General features: G+C 38.8%; 2 protein-coding genes and 1 long non-coding RNA gene across 4 annotated transcripts; 1 reads left to right on the forward strand and 2 right to left on the reverse strand.

Annotated features, from left to right (window-relative positions):
- Positions 1-84: 84 nt before the first annotated feature.
- LOC145237200 (uncharacterized) lies at positions 85-6,329 on the reverse strand. 2 transcript variants are annotated; one of them, XM_080099971.1, is made up of 11 exons: positions 6,201-6,329; positions 5,617-6,106; positions 5,062-5,176; positions 4,664-4,829; positions 4,063-4,162; positions 3,441-3,599; positions 3,151-3,306; positions 1,659-2,589; positions 1,272-1,514; positions 845-1,003; positions 85-415 (listed from the first exon to the last, which is right to left on the reverse strand). In XM_080099971.1, exons 1-11 carry the CDS (start codon positions 6,247-6,249, stop codon positions 317-319), a joined length of 2,667 nt encoding a protein of 888 aa, XP_079956097.1. In that variant the 5' UTR covers positions 6,250-6,329; the 3' UTR covers positions 85-316. The 2 variants fall into 2 exon arrangements, with proteins under 2 accessions (XP_079956097.1, XP_079956096.1); XM_080099970.1 differs by having other exon boundaries at positions 4,664-4,832.
- Positions 6,330-7,843: 1,514 nt separating this feature from the next.
- Positions 7,844-9,051, reverse strand: LOC145238510 (uncharacterized). The gene is made up of 3 exons (XM_080101705.1): positions 8,806-9,051; positions 8,469-8,612; positions 7,844-8,403 (listed from the first exon to the last, which is right to left on the reverse strand). The coding sequence occupies exons 1-3, from the start codon at positions 8,907-8,909 to the stop codon at positions 8,244-8,246; spliced, it is 408 nt and encodes a 135-aa protein (XP_079957831.1). The 5' UTR covers positions 8,910-9,051; the 3' UTR covers positions 7,844-8,243.
- Positions 9,052-12,458: 3,407 nt separating this feature from the next.
- On the forward strand, positions 12,459-14,010 carry LOC145238511 (uncharacterized). The gene is made up of 2 exons (XR_013862137.1): positions 12,459-12,971; positions 13,195-14,010. It is a non-coding gene; the product is annotated as an uncharacterized LOC145238511 (long non-coding RNA).
- Positions 14,011-14,891: the final 881 nt, after the last annotated feature.

The raw sequence follows: 14,891 nt of genomic DNA on the forward strand, positions 1-14,891 counted from the left end.
ACTGGTTACTGTTAGATTAATACTTGAGAAAACTGTTCTAAAACGAGGGCAGATCAGTTATTAAACTAAGACAGACAATAGCAGTATCATACAGCCCAAAAACTTTTATATTGTGCAACAACGAAGAAGGAAAAAAAAAACTCGTATAAGTTACTTCGGTGCATGAAAGGAGAACCGGATGTTAGTCATGCATTAGAAATTCAAGTCGCACATATTTATAGAGAAGAAAAACGTTCATAAATTTGGCAGTGCTGTTGTCGATTTACTTAAAAAGGTCAATCCTTGTCCGAAATATTCTAATCGATATGTGGCAACGTCAAGACATCAAATTGCTCAACCCAACATGTTTCTGCTTGTTAACCTGAATGATGCGTGTGCATTTGCTACAACACTCGTTGCTTGTCCGGTGTAAAACCTGTGTTCAAAGGGTAGAAAATTAGTAAGAGTCGGTTTTCAGCAGTCTTGATATGACAACTTAATCGCACAACATTTTCACAATGACGGCCGCCTAATGATGGGCTGGTTAAATTTTTTTCGGCCCCTCAAAACAATTTAGACCAGTTTCGACATCCAAACATCTAGTAAATGAGTGTTATTTACCTCACTGCCGTCAGATCATATATTTTAGTATATATGTTTACAGCATAAATACGATTCCGCGGCCGTGCTTGTGCACCCCTGGATTAAACAAAGACTAAACGATAGAAATGAAAATATCATCTATTCAAAAACAAAGAATGTTTTTACATCATTGTACATGCTTTTTGGCCGCTTAAAGGCACAAGAAGAATAAATGTTGCGTTTGTGGGCATTTTGTAATTTACACTAATTGAATCCCACCAACCTGGCAGTTAATCGCTCGATGGCGCAGTTCTTCATTGTCGGCAAGGCGTTTCGACCAGACTTCGGGTTTAGCCACAATTACACCATGAACTTTCATTTCACTTAGACGGGGCGACGCAAATCCACGGCACAATTTGGCGTCAGCAAGGGTTTGCATGACCTGATGCAGCGGTTATATTTTTACAAAAGTTATGTACTTAATTAAATTGACGGCGGTTTTTATCGGCTAAGGGCCGGTCACCACTAGGTCAACAAACCAAAATACTTTTAAGGCTTTTACAACCTAGACGTGTTTCAAAGCTGGACTATTTTAAGCTGCAGACACTGCATACAGTTTCAACTTAATTTAAATAAGGTATCATGCTTTTATGTCGATTATTTTAGCTTTCTAAATGGAACAGGTTTAGATTACACTAATTGTACATTACCTTATCAATGCTAGCCCTGGTTCTTTTTAGGTCAGTAATTCCTCCGACCTCGTCGGCGTAAACCTTTCTTCCCAAAACGTGAATTGACACTGACCAATCATCATAAATGCGCAGCTCACGAAAGACGCGTTGTCCGTTGCAAAGCATGTTACCCTCGAATAATACCCACTCGAAGTAGTCTTGCTTTTCCGTAGTTGGTCTGGTTGGAGTAAAAGCCCATCCGGACCAGTGGGATTTGTACGTCTGGCGATGTAAAAACACTACATAAGCGGTTATAGTTTTTGCACGAGTAATTTTCAGGGAATTTCAGGAGATTTTACAAAACAAGTAGACTGAAGCCACACAGAATACTAAAACAAAAACAGTTTTCCTAATCAATTATCTCACCTCCAACTCTGGCAAACACAACTGCACCGCTTTAGCTGCGCTTGCATTCGAGTTTGCTTGAGGGTTTAGCAGCAAGCGTTCATTGTGTATTTGATAAATATCTTGGGTAAATGGCTTGCTCGGTTGGTTGCTACTCGACGAAACAACACTTTCGTTGGATGACTGAGTTTTCGATTTGTTGTTTCCTAACGACACCTTGATGATGCTGAGTTTGCCAGGCGGTTGACTGGGCCCCTTACCGTCCTGTGATATCTTTCGTTTGGTAGTTATCCATCGGTTTGGAACCACTGGTACGCGTTTAGAATTTTCAATTTTTCGGGCAGGAACGTCCGTCTTAATAGACCACAACTTCCCGATTTTGGGTGTGGCACCTAACCGCGTGTGGTTGTCGCCTGTGGAGGTATCGTCCCTGTCAGCCGCATTAACAACGCGCTCGGGCTGAAAACGTACAGGGCGGAAAGTTGATTTGGTGCTACGTAGTCGGTCGATCTGCGACTCCAGGTGAGAACGCCTCGTTGGGTGTGCATGATTGTTTTTTTGCTCGGCTATGGTCATACGAGTTTGACCTAAATGCGATGAAACTGTTGCGAAGCTTTCAGTGTCGCTGATAGTGGATACAGTTTTACTCGGTGCCAAAAGGTGTTGCTGATCGTTTTTTTCATCGTCATCCAAATAAATGCTACTCAACTCCGAAGGTAACGAAACAAGAGTGATTGGAGGAAAGGATTCGGATTCGGATTGTTCTGTCGGTGCTTCGGCGCTTGTGACCAAAGATGGCGATTTTGTGCTGAATATCCCAGTTGACGCCATGGAAGGACGAGCCTCTTCCTCAATAGGCGGTGGCGTCCATTCCGGCTCTGTTGAAATCTCACCTTCTTCTTTTGCACGTACATTGCAGTATATCCATTCACGCTTCCCTCCATTCGTTGTCCTACATTGCAATACGACATTAAATTCGCGATACCTTGCCTTTCCTTTCCTAACTAGTCCTTTATTGAAAATGATGACTGATAGATCCTTGATCGTTTACATCAGGCCTTCTCAAACATTCTTGCTCAGCGACCACATTTAAGAAAAGAAATTTCTACGTGACCCCTTGGTGGGTATAGCGGTAGCCTATACACGTGAATGATGTTTAAACAATAAATTTACGCGCGTATAACATTTATTGTGACAGTGACATAATAACGCATAATGTTTCGCGACCCCAATTTAGGTCGTGACCCACAGTTTGAGAAGCCCTGGTTTACATTGACTACCATGTAAGTACCAGTGGCCACCAAAGTATAATGGTACAACGGCCACCGAAAACTTTCCCGCAACTAAAAAACTGATTTCTACAAAACGAATAGTTCGGAAAATTTGTACGTTCAAATTTTGAAATCACATGCGAGACCAAAAACCTTTGGACATTCAGGTAGATGTATATACTATATAGCTGTACGAGTCGAACTTTTGAACTTAAATAACTTAGCATATCTCAGAAACGTACTTTCGCATATGCTTTGCTTGTGGAAACACCATTTTGATGTACCTCCCGACCTGGCAAAGGTGTTGGACATGAATTTCCCGACATCTGTTGTAACGTCGCAGCACGTCCAAGCTGCGTACGTGAAAACCTTCGGCGTATTCATAATTTTCACGCAACCTGAAAACGACAAACACGTACCAGTACATATTCTTTACAAAATTATAATCCGCTAAAGTCCTGTACATATGTACTAATTTCGCACGAATGCACCCAGAAAAAGAAGTATGAACACCTTTGCCGAAATTGCTTACCATTCTAGCACCAACTCTTCGTGGATCAGTTTCCTTTTTCCGTTAGAGGCAGATAGCAGACCTTCCTGTTTATCAGTCGTACCAATTTCACTTTGGGGCGGATAAAGGAGGCTGTAAAGAATTCCTGAGCTCCGTGATTTTCGCTTTTGCGACATTCGACTGCAAACATTATCATGTTAGCCTCATAAACTTTAACAACCAGTGGAACAGCTTGATTTTACAACTTACTGATTAGGTTTAAGTCATACAACACATACACACATTGTCTTAAAAGATCGATTAAATTAAGTTATTTATATACGGTGCCTTTTTCGTGTAGGTTGCACATTTTGCAAATTTTGCTTACACCAATGTTTTGTTGTTAGCTTAAAAATTTTAATGATTGGTTTACTTCAAGGCTTACGATTAAGGTGCAGTTGACTATACAATCGCAGCACCTTGGTATACGACTATGTATGATAGGATGAGCACAAGAAAGCTTATGTTTCGTGTTTAGGGCTTGACTAGGGTGTCTTTGTAACTATTTGATTTGAGTTGTATCGCCAACCGACAAACTCCCGACTTACATCGCAGAGTTACCCATCTTGATTTGAGTTTCATACATAATAAAATCCCTTCTTACCCGTTGTCGTCTGTGCATTCGAACTCGTTGTCGTATGATTTCTTTCGCCTCACGCGCGTCGACCTTCTGACGTCAACCGACGATAGCAATCTACCGCCATCTATCGACAGTAAAACTTATTTGAAAGTACTGTTTATGGGGTCAAATAAGTATTCTAATCCCGTGTGCAACGAATAACATTCAAGTTGCTTTGGTATTAACCTGTGATGTGACATACAGGCCCAATCCGCGTGGTTTGGCGAGCTTACAACTTGGCCAATTAACAACAATGTTACCCTGATGTCGTCTAGAGTTAACGAGGCTTAGACCTCGCGACCGCACCCGAAAAGTGCGTTTGCCTGCCTGTGACCGAAAAGCCATCACAGGGCAACCTCTCGTATATCCTGTCTGTCTGCGAGCACAGGCAGCCGGGCGCATGTTACTTCATTGTTGTGCTCCCACACGACCGACCTGCTCGATTAAATGCCCGGGACACACACCTCTAGACGAACGGGCGTCAACAAACAACATGGTCTGCATGGACCAAGTTCAACAATGTGTATGGTATATCCACAATCTATAAAACATGCTGTACAAACCACTGACCTTAAAAATTGTTTACCTGTTTTGTGAGAAGATTCCGATATACTTTCCGACACCTCGTTATTTAGTTCGCTTTGGTTTTCTTCGGCTAAACAAAGGTTTCTGTAAACCCAAATCCGTTTTCCACGGTGAGTAATCTTGCAGCGTTCAATTGTGGGAAACACTCTTCGCAGAAAGTGCCCCACCTGCTAACATAAGACAACTTGGTCCCTTGATCTGAGCTAAAATACAGTTTGGCTAGACTTTTGTACAAATTAACAGAACGAAAACATACCTAACTGCAAAGGATACCTAAAAACAATGCAGACTGATATTGGCCTCACACATTTAGTTATATTCCGCAAACGAAACGCACACGTACTGTTACTCAAAAACTACTCCAATCGCCTGTTATGTGGGCGTAAGCAAGCAATGTACCTGGAAGTTAATTAAAGGAAAATCCGCCGTGTTAGTAAAATCCTTCTCATACTGTTTGATGACTTGCGATGCAGACAGCCTTTTTCCTTCCTTGAAGGTAAAACGATCGCGAAACCTGCAGAATATGAGGTGTAATATTTGATCAATTGCACATAAACAAACTCGTCAAATAAGACTTATACTCCAAATATATATCAAACCAAGTTTATTGTTAACAAAGCCATGAACTGCGCATCAACGAAAATTGTGTTCACCTAAAAAGGTCAACAAAGGGTTACTGTCCGCTAGCCTTCAGCTTGGCCAGACTTCAGCTTACCGCATGTTAACCTATATATATTTAGTAACATAACGCAAATGATCAAAATACCGAATCTACATGTAACTTCCTCGTTTTTTTAACAGTTAATGTTGAAATTAAACTTTGCAAGGATCTGTGATCATAACAATTTGTCGTATCATATCGTGGTATTATTTTTGCAGTGCATAACAATTATAGTTAAGCTACTGTTGTGTGTAGTCAGTATTTAAAAGTATGCACCAGTAAACAAAACTTACCAGTTTAAAATGTTGGGGTTGTGGTTTCCGAGTATGGGAAAAGGTATATGTTTACTTTTAGACTTATTGTCATTCTTTTGACGCAAGGTGCGTTTTCCGACCAATGTCCCACGTTTCATGGTCATGTGAGAAAACTGTCCAACAGCAGAATCTTCAGTTTCGTGCGTGCCTTCATCTTTTATGTCGTGATGCAAATCACTGACTCCTTTACTTTTTACAGCACTAATTGAAAACGCACTAGAAATGAGCGGATCAGTCATTGCCTGGCGTGTTGCCGTGTCTACACTGCTGTTAGCATCGTTTGCAGCTGCAGCGCTCCATGTAAAACCACCAGATTCGTCCATTTCCGTTTTTACCCGAAGTGTAGCCTCTGGATTTATAGTCGCATCAGTGGTACCTTGGTCAGAATCCATGTTTTGTTCATCATCGTAGTCCGAACCGTCAATATCTGGTGGTGAATAAGAATCCATTTCTTGCTGGTTCAGCGAGTCTGGAATATCCGTATATTCTCTTACTTACATACATAACAATAGACTTCACCACAATGCACCTTATGATATTCACACCACCAAAAATTATCTTACCTTTTACACACGAACTTTTGTGCGGGTTTGGATTTTTTGATCGCGGCATTTTGGCGCTATATAAAATCACTATAATTGGACCAGCACATTTCAACTACATAAACCTGCAAACCAAATATCAATCGGGCTAACATAGCTATTGGAATTAGTCGACCAAAGAGCATGGGTAAGCAATGATTTTGTGCTCGCATTTAACTAAATTCAAAAGAGACACTTAACTTCCCTTTGCTTTAACTATACTATGTGCCTATAAATAGGCGATAGATCACAACCCGCCTTTTCCACGTAACGCACACGCTCCTGCCCTAAGACTGGTTTCGCTTTAGTCTGTGGTGTTTAGCACTATCGGCGGACGCTTTGGCCCACCACTTACGCAAACCTGTTGTGATCGTGGACCACAGTTAACCACTAATCAATGCTTGCATATGCTACGTTTGCTCTAACCTCTACATAACACCTTACATGTCATGTACTTTCAGTTTCTGTCATGGCCTACTTAATAAATGCGCCCGACAACCCGACACAGCCTGGTCTACTGTGACTGGTCCGAATGTTGTGCGGACAGGCGTGCGCTGTGTGTGTGCATTGTCGTTGTGACGTTGGGTTCCACAGGGCAGGTCTGATGTAAATGCACGCGTACACACACTCGTTCAAACAGCTGCCTCCCGGTGCCAGGCTCGCAGTTGGCTGCCCGGGAAGGTAAAAGGCTTGGACGTGCGCTCAATGCTTAAGGGTAAACTGCAAACTAGAGGCACCTTGTTGTACAATGAATGGCTTGACACTTACCTGACCCAAAGCAAATTGACTGACTGACACTTTACAACGAAGAATAGTCTGAAGCATGTTTACGTTGTTTTGCGCACTAGGAGCTGGTTGAAACCTAGGCCCACTTTTTACTGTATCTTGACACAAAATGTTTCGTTAACGACAATTTACGGCTACACAACAAGAACAATGACAATTTACAATTATAACATATTGGGTCAGGTTTTAATAACTTTGTATATTTGAAAACTATTTCTGGGACTTCAGCATATTGTTGGTCAGGTAAACAATTGTGGAACTGTGCCTGATTTTGAGATATTGGCAAGCCCAAACCAGGCCAAATAAAACTTCGCTTGAGAAGCCAGCACCAATTTCCGTTAGCCAGTCGATGTTTGTTTCGTTTCGTGATGGTTGTTGATCTCCACCTAGTGGTTGTAGCAACCAAATTATAACACTAAATAGTTCAGCCATTAAAAGATTGTTGTAATAACAACTGCAAGTGCGAAAACTTGTAATGACCTTCTTACATGCAAATATTTAATCAGTGTCGTTATAATTTAATAGATATTGCGGCTTCATGTTGCAACGTAACAGTAATTAAATGTCTTCAGACTATTAGGTATTTGCAGAAAAAACTCCATTCGGAAGTTACAAAGTGACATAAAATAAACTCCAATGGTAAAATACATGCCCACAATGGTCAATTTTTTCCAAAAAAATACCCTTTCGAAATCGTTGGATAGCCTTGCTTATTTATATGTTCCACGTAAATCTAACTTTGAAGTAGGAGCTTGTATCAAATTAGATCCCCAACAATAGGTTGCCTCAAGAATAAAACTCATAAATGTGACTACTTAAGTACAAAAAGAACATGCAAGTACAAATTACACAATTGTTTTTTAAGTGCAGCAATATCACACAAACATAGCAGGTACAATATGGATAAACTTATCAGCAGCTTATTAAACAGCGCTTTTAAAGTTGTTTCTTATGCAACACAGGCATTGGCTGCAGAAGATTATGCATAAACTATTGAATTGAGATTGAGATTCAATACAACGAAACATAAATAACTTCAACCAACTCTACAAAGACCGAATTGCCGGTCCAACTTTGCCTAATGACAGAAGTTGGTGCTACTTTGAGTGACAAAATGTATCAGTGTTGCTGGTCAAAACGACAAATAGTAAACGCTGCATGGTACAGATTCTAATAAGTCGGCCACAAGATAAAATGAGAAACGTTTAGGCAATATCGGCAACCGCATGATCAAAAGGTTTAACTGACTACACAACTGGCCACAGAGTCTTTAATCGCATTCTTTTTGGCTTCTGGGGTACTCTGATCTTTAGGCAGGTAGCGTGTTCCAACACGACGTTTTTCCAACTCGGCCAAGCGATGAGCAATTATCAAATGCTGCTCATTGTAATCCGATGAACTGAAATACAAAGTTTTGAGATAAAAAAAATAACCGCGTGAAACCTCACAATAAACGTGTCTTACGTCGTGGGGATGTTTTTCTGATTCCGTTTTTGTTCACGAACGAATCTGTACTCGTCCAGGGGCATGCTGTTTTTCCAAGCAACGAGTGTTCTTGAACGCGGGTTGGTGTGATGTGATGAAGTCCCAAGTCTCATTTTGATAAGCCTGCGTAACCGGCACACAATTAATATATCGCTTTAAGTTTAACAAGTGGTAACAATTATAGCCAATCCCATAATGAAAATAAAGGTTACGTAATAATAATTGTAAATACAACTTAAATGGCAAACAAACGTTGAGGAAGGTCAATGCACGTGGTTATAACCTTACTGGTAAAACCTTTTAAACAGAAACTTACTCTTCATGTGGATCTTGATCTGGGTGAATTGAAGCAGGGTTTGACATAACAATGCTTGGAGGAGGTTGTGGCGACTTCGCTGGAATTGAGGTGTGAATAGACATTTTTCGATTGAAGATGCCGACCAGTCCAAACAAAATAACCTTTCCTAAACGAACAGTTTTGGTTGATACACAATAAAACTCTTTCTGAACTTAATTTCTCGAGTAACCTAACGAACACCTGACTGTAACAAATAGCAGTAAATGAGGCCGTTGGATTGACGTTTTACCTTCGTACAGAACATTTTGCCCCGGGCGGCGCCAACACGTATTTCATGAAACTGGCTAGGTAGGTTGCGTACAGATGAAACTATTCGTCGTGTCTTTCGGTAATTGCTCATTTACGTTCAAGCAAATCGCCGAAAAGCGTAAATTCAAATCGGGATGTTGTTTACGAATATTTTAGCCCTGCTCTCGCTTTTTTGCATCGCGGGAACCGCATGCGTATTTTTCCAGAAACTTGTGAGGCGTCGAATTCTAAAGAAAATACCTTTTTAACCGTTCACAACAGATGTTATCCAAGCTACTGCGGTTTTTGATGTTATGTATTTACAAGACTTATTGAACCATAATTCTGTTTCGAGGCTAAAAACTCAAAAACACAAACTTCAAAACATTTTTCAACTTTATCAAAGTACATTTACCATCCCTTGAAATATGTAACTGAAATTATTCCTACGCAACAACAGTAGGCTATTCGAAAAACATTTCAAGACAAATGAGCAAAACAACTTCAACGCAAAAAGCAAGCAATTTCAAAATGCTGCGCAGTATTACTTCGCGTAATAGAAGATGAAGATGGTTTGCCATAAGTGACTGGGGTCGCCTTTTTTGCGAGAAAAATTAGCAACATGTTTTCAAGCTCGTTAATTTAACAAGATTTTGTTTCTAACCCCGGTGCGTAGCAAGTCTAACCAACTCTACCAAAGGCGACGCATAAAATAAATATTAAACTGCTCTAAACGGCTCTTCTGAATTAAAGGTTGGCGATTCGTGACTTATTCGCAATTTAAAAATCCCAGGTGCGTTACTTCACAAACAAAGACCTATCTCGTTTAAGTGGACTAGGACACTGACTGCCAATGCAAAAACCAATGATTTAAAATGTTAAGCGATTTGCTTTTGTTGAGCTACAGGAAATAAGTTATTCATGCCGATCGGCGGTTTAGCATAATCAACTTCCGAGATAAGCTTACTAAACAACAACACAATATACGAAGTTCAATACGACGCCTATCACATTAGGTGGCAAAAACTAGTATCAAATCGTTGTTGTGACAGAGTTGTAAGTTGGGCCGGCTTAGGCTTTGGTTTTAGTAACAAACGGAATCCGGGCCCGACTTTACGTTATGTTTCCGTATTTTTTAAATATGTAAAATCCCGAGCTATTTTAATAAACCATCTCTTGGAACAGTACATTGATTGTTGTTGTATTGAAGCAAAGGGAAAACACACACGAAAAAGAGGGAAAAATATGCAAGCTGCCAACACCAAATAAAAACAAACAAAAACACGCCCAGGAAACGTTGTGTTGTTTTTACAAATGAATAATATACCAATAATTACTATTATCACAGCAAATTTGAGCTTGGTGCAACAATTGTTACACAATATCATCAAAAATACAGATGCTTACTTTGTGATCTTTGTCCAAGTGATATACAGTACTGATGAGTATGAAAGTGTACACATATACAGTCAAAACAAAGCCACAACACAAATGCATTTGATTGGCTAATGAAAAACATTGTATTTGATAAACAGCAAACTGAAAAGTTGACTGCAAATATTTTATTGGTAGTTTCCATCCATTTTAGTTTTGGTAGTTTAGAGCAATTTGTGTTTTAATTTTATGTACATTTACACTGAAAACATGCATTGGTATCTTGCATAAATACACAAACATTCTCTGACTTATACTTCACTCTTTTGGTTGATTTTTAACCTTGTAGTCCTTGATAGCGGCTTTGATTGCATCCTCTGCCAGCATTGAGCAGTGCAATTTCACAGGGGGCAATGACAGTTCCTTGGCGATGTCTGTGTTCTTCAGGGTGCTGGCTTTGTCAATGTTCATTCCTTTGATCCACTCTGTTGCAAGAGAGCTCGACGCAATGGCTGAACCACACCCAAATGTTTTAAACTTGGCGTCAGTTATCTTCCCATCATCATCAACTTCAATTTGCAAACGCATGACATCGCCACATGCTGGTGCACCAACTAAACCAGTTCCCACTGTGGTTGATTTCTTGTCCAAAGTACCAACATTTCTTGGGTTCTCATAGTGATCAATCACCTTTTCATGATAGGCACGCTGAGCTAGGACAGTTGCAGTTTGCACTTGACTGCTGATCTTTTGCAAGAGATTAATTCGCAATGCACACATACTTGTCTTTGTTTTGAACAACAGTAAACTAAATCTTAAAAAAAACATTAAATGGATTTATTTCGAGATATAATGAGGAATCTAGTTGGTCACACTGCAGTTGCATAATACATTTTTGTATTGTTTGAACTTTACCTTATGTCATCATCCTTTACTGTTGCCATGTGATTAACACATAGTTATTGACACATTCTAAATAACAAAGGCTGGATTTGACTGGATTATATGTTTATCATTGTATATGAAACTATACAGGAGTCCTGTTGAAACTTTTTTTTGATTCTTAAGTTTTTGTGTAAATTTGGTTTCAAACAAACAGAATCGATAAACCATCCAATTATCCATACAGATGTTTTACTTATAAATGCCTAATAGTCTACGCTTCTTGCAATCTTGCATTGATTGTACACATATTAAAATATGTTTTGCAAAGCCTTGGGTAAAAAAATTGTACAGAATACCACGCCCAGTTCAATACAAATAGTTAAGCACATTATAATTTAGTACAATTAACTTGCAACACATTTTTTGCCATTCAAAGACTGACACTGAACACATATCACAGTACCATATTAATATAAAAACACATACTGTTTTTGCCCTCAAAATTATGCATAGTTAAAATGCCATAGCAGAATCAGAAATAACAAATTTTTGAGTAAAATGATCTCCACCGTAAGGAGTGAGTGTTTAACTATTAAACATATTAATTTCATTGATGGTATTGGGATGTTTTTCTCTTTGGCGACAAAGAAAATTCTTAGTACCGCAAACTGTACAAGCAGGTTATGGATAGATAGACCAAAACACAAAAGGTTCAATCCATTCGCCACACAAGTTGGATTTTCTAACCTGGTTGCTCTGTGTTATACCGACAAAGCAAAATCTGAACATATAACAAAATGCACAAAAAGCCAAGTTTTACCAAGCAACGAATCATAAGCAATTAAACTTAAATGACAACAGCAGCAATTCTGCAAACAACGTCGCTGTTGATGAAAAACATCATGGTGACATAACTGACGTCATTTGTTTCGTCAGATGACTTGCGAAACAAGTGCGAAATATCCAATGCTATATAATCCACACAAACATTTTGGCACATTTTTTTATTCCTTTGTGCTTAAATATAAACTTGATAAAATGTTCTATTCTCATCTAAGTCAGATAATCGCAATGTTTTACGATATACTGGAGAAAAAATCGTGTCACGCCATTGCCGTGTGCAGGATTACGAAAATACAAGCAAAAGATTGTTTCATTGTTCAGCAAAATCCCACCCGATCCGTCTGGAAGACCCCGATTAAAATCGGCTGTGTTACGCAGAATAATGCGTTTCTTATCGGGCGGGATTAGAATCTTTAGAACCTGTGTTATAACACAGCCCGATTGCGGACGGTTTTATCGGTAATGGCATTTGTTTTTTATTGGCAAATATTATTTTTGCTGTGATAATAATCGCAGGTAAATTGGGTTTTATATCAAAATGGCAGTTAATTGTAAAACAGCAAGACAAAAACAAATGCATTCTAAGCTGTGAAATGAATATGTTAAACACTAAAATGAGCCAAGAATCAAGATTGAAGTACCTGATTGGCATCAAGGTTCTGGCAATGAAGCAATGCAAAGAGACCTTTCAGTGAGAAGAATTTCAAGTTATTACCTTTGTATGAAGCAAAGTGAGGACCAGCACACTGTCATATGAGGGCTTGTAGATTGGATTTGAATTGAAATGATTTACAGTAAGTGGCTGCCTTGTTACTGCCTTTCTAAACTCAACTCTTTCTGTATTTCTGGCTGATGTTATTTTGAATTTTAGCACAGTTAAAAACCCCAATATTGAATATTAACTCTGTTTTATAACACTTAGACTGCTTATTGGTGACTAAACTCAAGTCTCTTTTGTTTAACCCATAATTGTCAAGTCAAATGAGCATACACTTTATCTTTATTTTTTTATTGCAGTTCACCATCCGGGAAAAATGCTTAAAGCTTGAAAAAATCAACAGAAACATTCCATATCAAAAAAATTGAAGAAACTCTTTCATTGCGGAAGAATTTTGTCGACAAAAACAGCTCTCTCTTAAAGTGTCAGCAAAATCATTGATGTATACGACCTGTTACTTGCCTCACAGGAGAAAATTGTGTGTCGAGATATGCACCACATACTTTAGTTTTACATGAATCAAATCGGAATATGTGTTATTTCTTTTCCACTGTTCTACCTGCCTGCAAGTTTATTTATTAGTTCTTATACCCAAATTAAGAATTTGTATTCAAACATTTGTAGGCGTTGATATTATTTTACCTCCATGGTGATTATGGTCTCATGTAAATTCTGAGAATGTTTTGCACTCTGATGTAGAATCGGACATTGAAGTGATTCATCAGACATAAATTGAGAACCTCTAGTTTTGACCAGTAGTCTGCATGATAGCATGTTGTAACAATTGGGTGGTTCAACCTCATCTTTCACATGATATCCGGTTTAATTTTCTTGATAATTCAGCAAATCATTACATTTTCAGCTGTACAATATTGTTTCACCTTTTTGTTTTATTTTAGTCTGTTTACTTAAAGATCCTTGTTTAGTATGTACTATGTACTTGTAAATGCAGGTTTTAACTGACCAATCAACCAATTGCTGTGAATGTAATTATTTATTCTCTTCCCATTTATTTCTGCTTCATATAACTATGGGACTCAACTTGAAAATGTTGAAGTGTGGAAATTGGGTTCATAAGGTGCTTTTTCCATCAATAAAGTGTTGTCCTCACTGTGCATTTGGTGTTTCATCATTTTCATTAGTACAGGCTTTAACGTGTTTGAGACCACTAACGGCTTGAGGTATATGTAAACGGTTTTTACACGCCAACTCTAAACAACATTCAGTAAACGCTTGCAAAATATCGTTTAAATCTGATCATAACCTCGTAAATGAGAGACGTGCATCATAAGCGAACGCAGGGCATGACCGCTTTAAAAATGATTTTTGCGCTGTCGAATTATGTATCCTATAAAAGCTCCAGATGACAAACGGTTTAAGACAAACACAAACGGTTTTCACAGGTCAATTCTAAAATACATCCAGTAAAGGCATACAAAATATCGTTTAAATCTAATCATAACCTCGTAAATGAGAGGCGTGCATCATAAGCGAACGCAGGACATGACCGCTTTAAAAATGATTTTTGCGCTGTCGAATTATGTAGCCTATAAAAGCTCCAGATTTTAAACGGTTAAAGATAAACACAAACGGTTTTCACAGGTCAACTCTAAAATACATCCAGTAAAGGCATACAAAATATCGTTTAAATCTAATCATAACCTCGTAAATGAGAGGCGTGCATCATAAGCGAACGCAGGACATGACCGCTTTAAAAATGATTTTTGCGCTGTCGAATTATGTAGCCTATAAAAGCTCCAGATTTTAAACGGTTAAAGATAAACACAAACGGTTTTCACAGGTCAACTCTAAAATACATCCAGTAAAGGCATACAAAACATCGTTTAAATGTGACAATAACTTTAAACCGTTTAAAATCTGGAGCCTGTACATGCTATATGGGTAGACCGCGCAAAAATCATTTTACAGCGGTCATGCCCTGCGTTTGCTTATGATGCACGCCTCTCATTTACGAGGTTATGATCAGATTTAAACG

Source organism: Phallusia mammillata, chromosome 7, assembly GCF_965637545.1.
Source record: "Phallusia mammillata chromosome 7, kaPhaMamm4.hap1.1, whole genome shotgun sequence".
Lineage (NCBI taxonomy): Eukaryota > Metazoa > Chordata > Ascidiacea > Phlebobranchia > Ascidiidae > Phallusia > Phallusia mammillata.